Raw genomic sequence first — 12,906 nt, forward strand, 5'->3', positions numbered from 1 at the left:
GCTGTGAGCCATCCCCCTAGCCCCATGGAGGCCATGCAATGGGCAGCCAAAGGACAGGCCTTCCCCATCCCACGCACACTGCTCCATATGCAGCAAAGACCTTCCCAAACTTCTCTCTATTGGGCCGTGTCAGTTCCTTCCTGTGACACTGATACTGGTTTCTTTTTCAGTATTCCACTCAGCCTCAGCCCCATTGATCCCAATAACAGCCTCCTTCCCCTTCCTCCCCACACATGTTTCTCCATAACCCGTGAGTCAGAGAGAGCTTCAGCCCACAAATTCCCCATAACATGTGGGTCAAAGGGAGACCCATCCCCATTCTCCCTGCAATGCTTGAGGTAGATGAAGCTCCACTCCTGCCATCCCCTAATAATATGTGGGGGGGAGGAACAGATGCGGTCTAATCCCACTCATATTCTTCCCCCCCCCCACCCAATAACAAGTGGTTCACACCACAATATGGGGCATTGCATACATACACAACGAGAAGTGTTCTCTGGGCAAGGGCCGGGTGAGGACAATGGGAATGCAAAGGCACAAGTCAGAAGCTGAGCCATGACAACGGAGGGAAATCAAGGTAACTTGCCAGAATTGCCACAGGGTGGGACAAGAGGAAATGGATTCAAACTACAGCAGAGCAGATTTAAACATCAGGAAACACTTTCTAATGGTAAGAGCCACAGGATAACGGAACAGGCTGCCTAGAGAAGTCATGGAAGCTCCTTCTCTGGAGGTTTTCAAAAGGAGGCTGGATAGCCATCTGCCTGGGATGGTTCAGACCCAACAAATCTTGCATCTTGGCAGGGGATTGGATTAGATGACCCGTGCGGTCCCTTCTAACCCTGTGATTCTAGAATTCTAATGAGACTTCACTTTAGTATATGTTTTTGAAAGGGAATAAAATACCTGGAAATGAACCCAAAGTGGACAGGAAATGCAGGGAATTAGAAAAAGCCCAACAAAGACCATATGGAGGTGGGGGCATCTGGAGTAAAGAGAGAAAGGACTGACAGAGACCTCCTGGATCATAGAGTCCGCCCTTATGTCACAGAGTGGTTGGCCCCTTTAAAAGGAGGCAGGGCTCAGTCTACCTACAAAGGGCTTCTTTAAGGAGAATGAGCCCAGCCCAGCCCCCCGTCAATAATTAACCCCCTTGCACCTGATAAAAAGGTAAGAGCTCAGCTGAGGGAGGGTGCGCCTAGAGAAAAGAGGCTCTCATGGAAAGCAGCATATAGAGATGCTAGCAGGAGGTAGAAGTCTACCTGGCTAAGTGCACACAGGCCCAGGTGGAGACTGTGGGAGGAGGCCTGTCTGAATTAGCTCCCAGAAGAAGGGTGGATTTGAGGAGCTAAGGAGTTTGTACTCTGTGCAAGAGTTAATAAATAAGCCTCCTGGGGCTGGGGGGTGGGATCTTGGTCTAAGTACTCTGGTCTACTAGTAAATCATTGCATGACAAGAGGAAGAGAGAAGAGAGGGCACGCAGGGCTTAATTTGTAATGAAAGAGGTGCCAGGACTCAAGCAATTTTTTTTACTTTCATAACTAACACAGCAAGCCTAGAGGCGCCAGCACTGAGCCTGGGCACGAATTAAGCTCTGGGGCCATGCCATGCCACAAGGAGGTGTGCTCAGGGGTTGGCAGGCTGTCATATCATCCTGTTCATAACTATATCAAGCTCCATTTTAAAACTAGTTAGGTTGTTTGCTCTCCCCGCTGCTCCTAGAGGGACTCCTCTGATGGTCAGAATCCTTCTAACTTCCAGCCTAAGTTTATTCATGGCCAGTTTAACCCCATTTGTCCTTGTGCCAACCAAATCTTTTAGCTCTAATAACTCTTCTGCCTCCTCAGGCAGCCTCACCTTGCTGAAACGGTCGTGAGGGACGTACTGCAGGACAATCGGCTCCATGGTCAGCACGTTGGCGAACTGCACCTCAGGGATGTACAGAGCACAGACGACATGGGCCCAGCCTGGGGAGGCAAACGGGAGAGAGAAGATCACAGCAGGCCCCCATGAGATGCCAGAGACCTGGGGAGGACAGCAAACGGGCAGCGGGATGGAATCAAGGTTCGGAGGAGGCTGGAAGGGAGGGAACTAAACTAAATCACAGCCTGGCCTTGAGATTTTGATTGTGAAAATTTTGTTAGGAACTCAGATCCTATGGTGATGATCAGTGGATGGGGAGAGAGAAGGAGAGACAGATAGGACTGGAAGGGACCTCAAGAGGTCATCTTGTCCATCCCCACACATTGAGGCAAGATGAATTATACCTAGACCACCTCTAACAGGAGGTTGTCCAATCTGTTCTTAAAAACCTCCAACAATGGGGATTCCACAGCCTCCCTCGGTAGCCTGTTCCAGTGCATCATTATTCTTAGAGTTAGAAATGTTTTCCTAATATCTGACCTACATTGTCTTACTTCAAATTAAGCTGATTCCTTCCTGTCCCACCATCGGTGAACATGAAGAAGAACTGATGGCCATCCTCTGTAGACAGACAGATAGCTAGATACCACCTTCAAATATTAACTAAAGGGACCGAGATTTCTTGGGGAGAGCAGGTTTAGAATGTCCACTCCTCCCCACAAATGACCGACTCGAGATCTGAAGCCCAGATCGTTGCAGACCAGCCAGAACCACCAGCCACCTGGGAGAAGGACAACTCTCCACAAGATGCGGCTGGGACAAGTCTGGAGGAAAAGTCCCCCTTCATTTCAGCAGCCCCTCTCCCTCCCCCAGCTTGATTGTTAAGTTCCGAATCCTCAATGGAATCAGATGCAGAAGCAGAATCTCCACCCTGCCTGGGACAGCATTAGCTCAGCGAGACAGTTAGGGTCCCTCTCTACTAGCTAATCTACCACGTTGGGAGGAATCTTGGTGGCACACAGTATGGTCTGGCCCACGTAGACAGGACCAAACTCCGTTGTTACGGGATCATCTCACCGCCCTGTAAGCAGTGCGGCTGTCACGCTATCCAGTGACATGGTTATAACACTTCTAGTTCCTGTTGGCACAGCCCAAACGACATCATAACGTTAGTGGAAGAAGACTATCATGTTATTACAATACAATCCCCCAACGTGGTATTTTGGCTTTTGCAGTTGTGCCCTTAGCCTTGTGGCAAGGCAGCTATCGTGTAGCTGGCTCTACCTAATGGTCCCACCACCTTTAAAGTCCCTTCTCTGCAGCTCAGGGGCCCTCATGAGCTCCTTCCCTAAACTGGGAAGACATCAGAGAAAAGCTCTCTCCATTTGATCCAACTCCTGATGGTCTCAGTGCGACCCAGGGGCAGGCTCACCAGCACTGCAGGGAAATAAGCAGCTTTGAAGAAGTAACAGTCACTCTGCAGAGCTGATTACGTTGCTGGCTGCAAGCCGTGAGCATTGAGACCAAACTCCATCATGCTTCGAGGCAGCAAGAGGCTGGGGACGTCTGATAATGGGGAAGGAAACTCTGCAGTGTGGGACAGCTCCCTTTGCTTCCTTTCATCTTTCATTCTGAGGCTAGTGAAGACCAGGGTGGGCGCTGTCCACCCTGACTGATCTGAGGCATGCACCATCCCACCCTGCCTGCTCTGCATCCAATGGGGAAGACATTTCTCATCCAGCCGGCTCTGGACCAGCTGCCTCTGGGACCAGCATTACCCTCCCCATGTTTTGAACAGGTCAGCTCTGGACAGGCACTGAGCACCCTACCAAGTGCCTGTGTGGGAAGACTGGACAGCTGTTTTTCCCCTCTTCCCAACCTCACCCCTGCCTAGTCATTTGCCTATCTCAGCCCTGCATTTCTCATGGCTACTGCAGCCCAGAGAACAGAGCAATGATGTTCTGTGGGAGCCTATGCTATTGCCAGTCTGAAGGATAGCCAGCAGGGGCTGCTATGTTCCAGAGGTACACAAATCCCCTACGCCCACTCCTTCCAGACCAGAGAACTCTTGTACCTGAGCCACAAATTTCTTGCAGGTCAGGACCATGCTTTGCCTTCCAGCCAGCAGGGGCAGCTCATCCAAAATGAAAACATTTCACCTTAAAAAGAACTGAACTCTTTCCAGTTTAGCTGACTGGCTCAGACGAAGCCTAGGTGATTCGTAGGCTTGGCAAAATTAAATTTTTATATTTTCATAACGTCAATATCTACTATCTATGTTTATTTTTAAGCAGTTATTTTCAATTACCTATTAAAATTTTCATAATGGCGGGACATTTGGGGGGGGACAGACAATAGCGGAGGTCAGACAATAATTATTTAATGACACTAGGCATTGAGATTCATAGACTTAAAGCTTACTAACCGTTCACACAAAAATTGTCAACATCACATCAAACTATACAAAGCAAATATCCTTAAATCAAATTCTAAGAAGTTCTCAAGCAGCATTTTTCTTACTTTGCATTTTAATTATCGATGGAAATATTTTTTCACCAGTTTGTGTGTGTACGGTGAAATCAACATTTACTGACATTTACCAATAAAAATCTCAGCCTTCCACATCTATTCATTAGTAACTGCGGCCACCTGAGGGCTCTTCAGTTGTCTCTGTGCAATGAGTTGCAGGGTCTCAGTCCAGTTTCTTGGGGACAAGTACCTAAGTTGAACCATCATCCCAACAGCCACTAGTAATGATGATAAGAATACCTAGCTCTTAATCCTCCACAGATCTCTAGGCATTTTACCAAGGACGTATCATTTTCCCTATTTTATAGATGGGGAAAAACTAAGTTACAGGAAGGTGACGTGATTTGCCCAAGGTCACCCAGCAACCCAGTGACAGAACTAGGAACAGAACCTCTTCTTTATCCACTAGGCCATGCTGCCTCCCCACTAACCGACTCCTTTGCTGGAAGTCTCAGCAGAGAGGGCAAGGATTGAATAGCTCTCTCGGAGAATCAATTCCCCTCTTATCCCTACTGGGAGGTATTCTCTCCAGCATAATTAACCTTTGTAACTCACTGCTACAGCATATGATTGAAGTAAATAATTTAGTAGGTTATATATTTATATGAACAATAGCAGCATCTGCAGTGACACTATCTTAGGTGAAAATTACAAAGGCCATCCCCATGCTTCAGGGCATAAACCAGAATATCAGATGGGGGTCAGGAAGGATTTTTTCCAGATAATAGTTTTGCCTTTGTAGGTACATTAGGAGGCACATGTGTGTATGATAGGAGAGATGTTACTCCTTCCTCTGGAGCATTCAGTATTGTCCACTGGTTGGCAACCTAGACAGCATCCAGCACTGGCAACCTAGACGGACAATGAGTGCGGTAATTTCTGGGTTATTAACCACTACTCTGCATCGGGAACTGGTGCTGCCATCACCCCAGCAGACAATGCAATGAGAAAGCAAGCTGGCTACTCTGTGCAGGGGCATTTACCTCCATTGTCGGTCCGTTTCAGGGCTCCGTCTTTGTGGGGACACAGCTCACATCTCTTGAAATCAAACAGAAACAATGAGGTTAGTATGATTCCTGGTAGGGGATGGGGGACAGAGATGTTCTCATTTAGCACATGGCTGGATTATGTGGGATGATGTTTTCTTCACTGAGAGGAAGGGGGCGGGAGGGGAGAGAGGATACTTGATAGCAGAGCCAGATATTGTCCTGTCTGCAATACCAAAGTGTTTTAAGTGTTGTAGCTGTGTTGGTCCTAGGACATGAGAAAGGCAAGGTGGGGGAGGTAACATACTTTATTGGACCAACTTCTGTTGGTTGAAGGTATGAACTTTTTGAGCTACACGGAGCTCTTCTTCAGGTCTGGGAAAGGAAGTAAAGTGTCTGAGTCACTCTGCTTCCTTCCGACTGAGCTGTTCGGCTTCCTGCCCCCAACCTGAAGAAGTGCTCTGTGTAGATCGGAAGTTTGTACCTTCCTCCCCCAGAAGTTGGTCTAATAAAATGTTACCACACTGACCTTATCTCTCTAATACCAGAGTGCTGCATTTACACCAGAGGGATCCAGTGCGTGATTAAGAGCCCGGATCCTTAACCGGTGTAAATTGGTGTAGCTCAGTGGCTCTCAACCTTTCCAGACTACTGTACCCCTTTCAGGAGTCTGATTTGCGTACTTCCAAGTTTCACCTCACTTAAAAACTACTTGCTTACAAAATCAGACATAAAAATACAAAAGTGACACAGCCTACTTGTACTGAAAAATTGCTGGCTTTCTAATTTTTACCATATAATTCTAAAATACACCAGCTGGAATATATATATTGTACTTACATTTCAGTGTATAGTAATAGAGAGCAGTATAAATAAGTCATTGTCTGTATGAAATTTTAGTTTGTACTTTGCTAGTGCTTTTTATGTAGCTTGTTGTAAAACTAGGCAAATAACTAGGTGAGTTGATGTACCTGCTGGAAGACCTCTGCATACCCCCAGGGGTTGAGAACCACTGGTATAGCTCCATAGATTTCGGTGGTACTATGGTGATTCACACAAGCTGAGGATCTAAGCCAGGGTCACTTTTCTATTTGCCTCATTGTGATAATACACTTGGTGGAAGGAAGCTAGCTCAGGGGATACAGCGTCTTTCATTTCTAGGTCACTGGTCCAACCTCAGTCAGTAGTGAACAAGGAGCAGATTTTTAAAGCTATTTAGATGCTGCTGTGGTCAGCATTGCAACACCTAAATCCTATCAACTGGCAATGCAATTTTAGCTCCTAAGTGTCTCAATCCCTTTTGAAAAAGAGATTTAGACTCAGTTAGGCATTGCCACACTGAGTGTGGCAATGCCTGAAAGCCTTTACAATTCTAGGCCCAAGAGTTATTAATGACTGTGAAATGAGCTTGGAGGGTTTCAGCTCAAAGATGGGCAAAGCATCCGCAGGAAACAATTAATTCAAAAAATCCTGCACCTTTTTCTGTCCATGGTTTATCAGGGCCCAGGCACCAATTTTTATACCTGTAATGGTTTTATGGGAAGATATTTCACATAATATGGGTTGGTCATAAAGTGCTCTCAGTAGCTACCGCTTTGAGTGTAAAATCCAGCAGCATTCCCAACTCACGAGTATTTATCACAAGTCTCACAATGTTTGATGTTAAAATCCCAGCTCCTGTAGTCATGGAATTACATTAAACTCCCAGCTTTTTTTTAAAGTAAATTTCTGGCCCTTGTGGTTGTGGAGAAACCAGGACTCAAGAAGCCGCAGGCAAACAAAAAGAACCCAAATGGGCTTTAAAATCATCTCAGGATTTTTCAGCCAATTGTGTGATTTTGGTCTGGCTCGTTATTTCTGGATGCTTGGGGCTGTCAGTGCTGTGCGCAGGCTAGGCTGACCAGACAGCAAGTGTGAAAAATCGGGATGGGGACGGGGGAGTAATAGGAGCCTATATAGGAAAAAGCCCCAAATACTGGGATTGTCCCAATAAAATCAGGACATCTGGTCACCCTAGCGCAGGCCCTCTGCCCAGGGCTGTAGCTCAGGGCCGCCCGGGGGGGGAGGGGAGGGGAAGTGGGGCAATTTGCCCCAGGCCCCGGGCCCCACAGGGACCCCCACGAGAGTTTTTCAGGGCCCCTGGAGCGGGGTCCTTCACTCGCTCCGGGGGCCGCGGAAAACTCTCACGGGGCCCGGGCCCCCGGAGCTTCTTCCGCTCTGAGTCTTCGGCAGCAATTTGGCGGCGGGGGGTCCTTCCGGTCCGGGACCCGCTGCCAAAGTGCCCCGAAGACCCGCGGCAGCGGGTCCTTCCGCCCCGGGACCCGCCGCTGAAGTGCTGGGCCTTCGGCGGCAATTCGGCGGCGGGGCCCCTGAATCCTCTGGGCAGCCCTGCTGTAGCTCACCCTGGCTGCAGGCTTCGGACTCACCAGGATGCAGAGGCCGGAATTCCAAAGGGAGCCCCGCCCCAGCTCTCCTTCTGACCAATGGCTGGAGCCCCCCGTCCACCTTTCGCCATCTTCCCTCAGCCGGTCACTGAGGGGGCCTCAGTGGGCGAGGGCCGGCTGCCCGCTGTGGAGAAGGGAAAGGGGCAGGCAGCCCAGAGAGTGAGGAAGTGGCCCCAGAGATAGTGCAGTGTGGCGGTGAGGGGGGCTGGCCCCATTGAGAGAAATGGCCATGGCGGACGGGGAGGAGACAAGACCCAACTCAGCCCCGGGCCCCCTCCACAGCACCACCAGCCCCCCAAGACCAACTCCCTGCCTCACACCAGGCTGCGGGTCCTTCCTGGGCCTGTTTCCCATCTCCACCAGCCTCTCCGGAAGCAGGAGAGGGAGCCCCACGACCAGGGAGGCTGCTGGAGCCAAAGGGGGCTGAGGAAATGCCCTCCAGTGGTGAGGGGAGGCGAGACCTGCCCAAACCCAGCCAGCCCCCTGCAGTTCCCGCAAAGGAAGCCGCCAGGAGGGAACAGACAAGAGCCTGGCTCAAGAACACGCACCTGGCTGCACTAATTAAAATGGCCGGAGGGCACAATGGAAGTGGAGACTCGTTAACACACCCTGCCCTGGACGTTGGATCCACCCAGTACCTCACAGCAGATGGTGAGTCCCAGTATTAATTCTTTCCACACTTTTTTGTATCACTGGCAATTTGTATCTGACTATTTGTGACAGCTGAGGGCTCACATGGTATTTTTCCTGCTCCCTGGTTGGACGACCCCAACCCACAATGAGCTTTCAAGATGGCTGTGCCAATACTGGCATGGATTCTGTACCCAAATGTGTATTCCCAGGAGCGTGTCTGATGCTGGCAAACTCGTGCCTCCAACCTCGCACTAATGTTTGTGACAAGAGGCTGCAGGAGAGAATTTTTTTTTCCTCCCCTGAAAAAATTAAAGGCAAACAAAATGTATTTTCTATTTTTATTGACATTTTTCTTTTAAGTTTTTCAGGTTTGGGAAGAAAAATCCAAACCCTGAAAATTTTCAATGAAAAACTGATTTTTTGATTATTTTTTTTGCAAAAATGTTCATTTTGTTGAAAAAGCCATTTTCTGTCAAAAAAAATGTTTCCACTGAAAATTTATGACCAGCTGTTGTTATGGGGGCCATCATCATGAGTGGGGGGGGGGAGAGTAGTGGATGTGGGCCCTTTTTTGTGTTATGTGGATGTAACAAGCTCTAGAGATTCCACTCCTCAGTGGAACAGTGTCCCGAGTTAGAAAAATCACCATCACAGTTAGCAACAAACAATTGCTCCCTTTTGGCATTCTCGTCAAAAACATCTATAGTTGAAGGGGCCATGGAGATCCAACTCCTCTCTGCCCCCTGGAGGTAACCTCTTCTATAGGCTTGAGCTCTTTTCTACAATGGGGTGTTAGCGACTGTGCAGATGTGCTTTATGCTGGTGGGACACACACAATATGCCCCAGGGCAGATTAGACCCATTTCAAAACAGAGGAAATTATGCTGCACCAGCGCAAACTGTGTCTACAGGAGGGGTTTGCAACAGGGTAGCTGCACCAGGGCCTGATTCTGTATCGCCATGCACTTTGCACCAGTGCAAACTGGGCATCAGATCCTACCACTCCGATCTGATAACGTTTCACACCCACTTTGCTCTGGTGTCAATGACTGCAGAAGATGCATGACAATGGAGAATCAGACCCTTATTCTGTAATCATCTTGTAGTTGTATGTGAGCAGCCGCACACATGGTCTCTGATCTCTAGTGCAATACACATTAATATGTGTATATAATATAAAAATAGCCTGAGAAATTATTGGTCATGGGCAGAGTTTGGGAAGCTTCTGCTCTCCTGGTCTATGCTGTACCTGCTCTCTGGATAAATAAGAGACTCAAGTCTCATGGGCTGTCAAACAGGCAACTTTCACCTGCGCTAAATAATATTAAAAATAATAAGAAACGTGGGGGGAAATGGCAGAGTCCATCAGGAACTCAGCATTAACCCCTCCTCCCCCCCAGCACAAGAATGAAAGACACTGGGTATTGCTTTGGCATTTGAATAGTCATGGCTGCATTGCACACTTCTGCTGACTGGGCTGGGATTGCCAGGGAGGGCACTGGAGAGCTGCTCCCATGATCCGCATGGAAACCCCAGAAAAGCCCAGAGAGAACAGAGTAAACTGAAGCCCTGTAATAAGAAATTTGCACTTGAAAAGGCCCCTACACTCTCCTCTCCAACCCTTAGATCAAAGTGTCTCTCCCACCATGCGATTAGCAAAGCTCTGATCATAACAAGAGGGGTTAACAGTCCCACACAAGACTTTTAATAGCCCTGCTTCTAAAAGACAGCTAAAGCCGCCCTCCGGGCCATTGCAGCTCACTGGGCTTCCCAGACAATTTGATTACAAAGTGGAATAGGTTTTCAGTTGCTTACTGTAAGCACACTAACGTCCACAGCAGCCTTTAGGGACCTGCGAATTTGAGGAGGGGTTCTGAGTAGGGATTAGCAGTACTTCTTCCTTACATTCAACCTACATGGTCTCTAGTTTAGCCTCCTGGGTTCTCCTTCCAGCTCTGTGAAAGGAACAGAGCCTAAAAGTTAGAGCGGGGGGGCCTAGAAGTTAGGAATTCTAGAGCAGGGAGTACAACCTAATGGTTAGAGCCGGGAACTGGGAGCGAGGACTACTGGATTCTCTTCCCAGCTCGAGGGAGTGTGGTCAGAGCAGGGGTATGGAATCACAAGATCTAGGTTTTAAAACCTTGGGCAAGTCATATATTTCCCTGTGCTTTAGTTCCCCCATTTGTAACAAGGCTATAAATATTCACCCAATTCATGTTCTGGGGGGAGGTAAGGTTTAATCTTTATAAAGTGCTTTGAGATTCTCATATGGCGAGAGCTATGTAAGTGCAAAACCTTATCAGAGCCTGGCTGTTATTTCTCAGTGGAGTTTAGCTCAGAGCCAATCACTGCAAGTGAGATATGGATGCCAATGGATCCTACCACTGGGATACTAAGAACATTTTGCACTTCTACAGCAGTGTTTTGCAACCAAGGCTACCCAGAGGCAGATAATTTTCCTCTTAAAGAGGACGAAACTAGGGCACAGCAAAGCCACCAGACTCTGGCTGTGCCAGGAACACAACCCACGTCTTCTAGGTGTCAGCGTACTACCCAATCCACTGTGTTGTGGTACACAAGGCCACATAGTAAATAGCTAGCAGAGCTCAGCATAGAACTCACAAGAGCTGAGTCAGTCCCTCACTCTGATCACCAGATGCACAGCTTCCTACATCAAAGGACTAGACTCTTTCTAGGTATTTACCCATCTGTGCATCTGCTGTTAGGACTGCTGGCATCTAATACACATAAGGTAAGAGATTTAGATAGACAGTCACCCCCTGCTCTTCTTAGGAAATAAGATTATCACTGTCCGGTTATTATGGAGCCAGGATTGAATGTCACATGAATGAATGGCATGACTGAAGCCCACTATGCATTGTCCAACAGATTTCACCGAGGGTGAGTTAAAAGAAGAACCACCTGCAGGGCCATTATTCTCCTGCTATCTTGAAGGTAGATTGCGGGGCATAGTCTCCTGCTGAAACATTACAGTCCTCACCAGGTTCACAGGTGAGGGCCCCCCCCCCCCCGAGGAGGACTTGCATGTGCGTGTATATTATTTCAGCTTAGACACTGTTTGCATTGTAACTAATGCAGCAGGGTGTCCTTCCCTCTGCACAGGCGACGGGGAGGAGGGGCGTGAAATCCAGATTACCGTTCCTGTCCTGACTCTCTGTTAGGAAACTATTTGCGTGAGATAAAACCACCTTCAGGCACATTCCATACTCTTTACCACAGTGTATATAAAAGCAGCATTTCCCAATGGTTAGAGAAGGGTCGGGGTCTGGGAGTCAGGTCTTGTTTGCAGTCCCGGTTCCAACAGGGGGTGGGATCTAATGGTTAGAGTTGGGGTCTGCAAGCCAGGAGACATGGGTTCTCTTCCTAACTCTTCCACTTACTACTCTGCAGTGTAGACAAGCCCTTAGCGTGAGCTCCTTGCCAACTCACTTCACTTATGTGTGTCCATCGGAGAAACAGCTATAATTGTATTGCCAGGACCCCTACAATCCCCAGCTGAGACAGGGGGCCCTACTGTGATAGGTGCTGCACAAATACATAGCAAGGGTTTGTCTACGTTAGTTTAACTAAAGCTGTGATTTAAAATAATGTAGTTAAACCAGTGAAAAAGGCTGCGTGGGCACTCTTAAACCAGGCTTCTACTGATTCTGGCCTTGTCTATACAAGATGGGTTTGATTTAAATCAAGCAGGGTATTTCAAAGGGAGTTGGGCACTCAAATCCTATTAAACTTCAATAGGAGGAAGAATATTTGAGTAACTTGGCTAAGGTTATCAGCAGAGCTGGGATGAGAACCCACATCTCCTGAGTTCCACTTCCTACCCCACTGGACCACTCCTGGGGAGTAAACGGGGAACAGAATAATCTATTCAGTGTAAAGACAGGTGTGATTTGTACTCACCACCCTGGCGGCTCTCTCTTGAGATTCACATTTTCGACAGAACCAGGGTCCGGTGGGAACCTGGACGATTCCATAGCAAGCTGTGAGGGGGAAGCAGGAGAAAATTAATTCGGCTTTTTCATTGTTTGTTTAAATTATTCAGATTCATACACAAACAAAAAAAAAGGGGGGGGGGCTGTCTCTCCAAAGCTATAGGCAGCCAGACTTAAATTACAAGAGCCAAAATTAAAATTAAACAGCAGCTTATCCTCCCGACTCCCACCACCAAGCAACACAATACAATACAACACAACACAATACACCCACCTCTTTCTCCCACCCCCACCCCCACTCTGTTGTAGAACATCCTCTAGCTCTGGTCAGACCTGCAGACCTTAGTGCATTGTAAAAAGAGAGCCAAAGGGACCATTAGATCATCTAATTCTAGTCTGACCTGCAGCATAACGCAGGTTGTGGAGTTTCACCCTGTAAATACAGGCACAAGGCAGCAAACTGACTTGCCTTACTGGCAGAGTGGGGAATAAAACCCA

General features: G+C 48.0%; 1 protein-coding gene across 3 annotated transcripts in view; it reads right to left on the reverse strand.

The window, feature by feature from the left end:
• MLLT6 (MLLT6, PHD finger containing) overlaps window positions 1-12,906 on the reverse strand; it is a 70,318-nt gene that overhangs the window by 52,456 nt on the left and 4,956 nt on the right. For all 3 annotated transcript variants that reach the window (XM_044999544.1, XM_044999543.1, XM_044999545.1), the window contains exons 2-4: window positions 12,377-12,456; window positions 5,376-5,430; window positions 1,858-1,967 (exon numbers count right to left, since the gene is read on the reverse strand). In XM_044999544.1, coding sequence (XP_044855479.1) covers window positions 1,858-1,967; window positions 5,376-5,430; window positions 12,377-12,456 — 245 coding nt within the window. The remainder of the gene's footprint in view (window positions 1-1,857; window positions 1,968-5,375; window positions 5,431-12,376; window positions 12,457-12,906) is intronic.

The sequence above is a fragment of the Mauremys mutica genome, chromosome 25 (genome assembly GCF_020497125.1).
Source record: "Mauremys mutica isolate MM-2020 ecotype Southern chromosome 25, ASM2049712v1, whole genome shotgun sequence".
Classification (NCBI taxonomy): Eukaryota; Metazoa; Chordata; order Testudines; family Geoemydidae; genus Mauremys; species Mauremys mutica.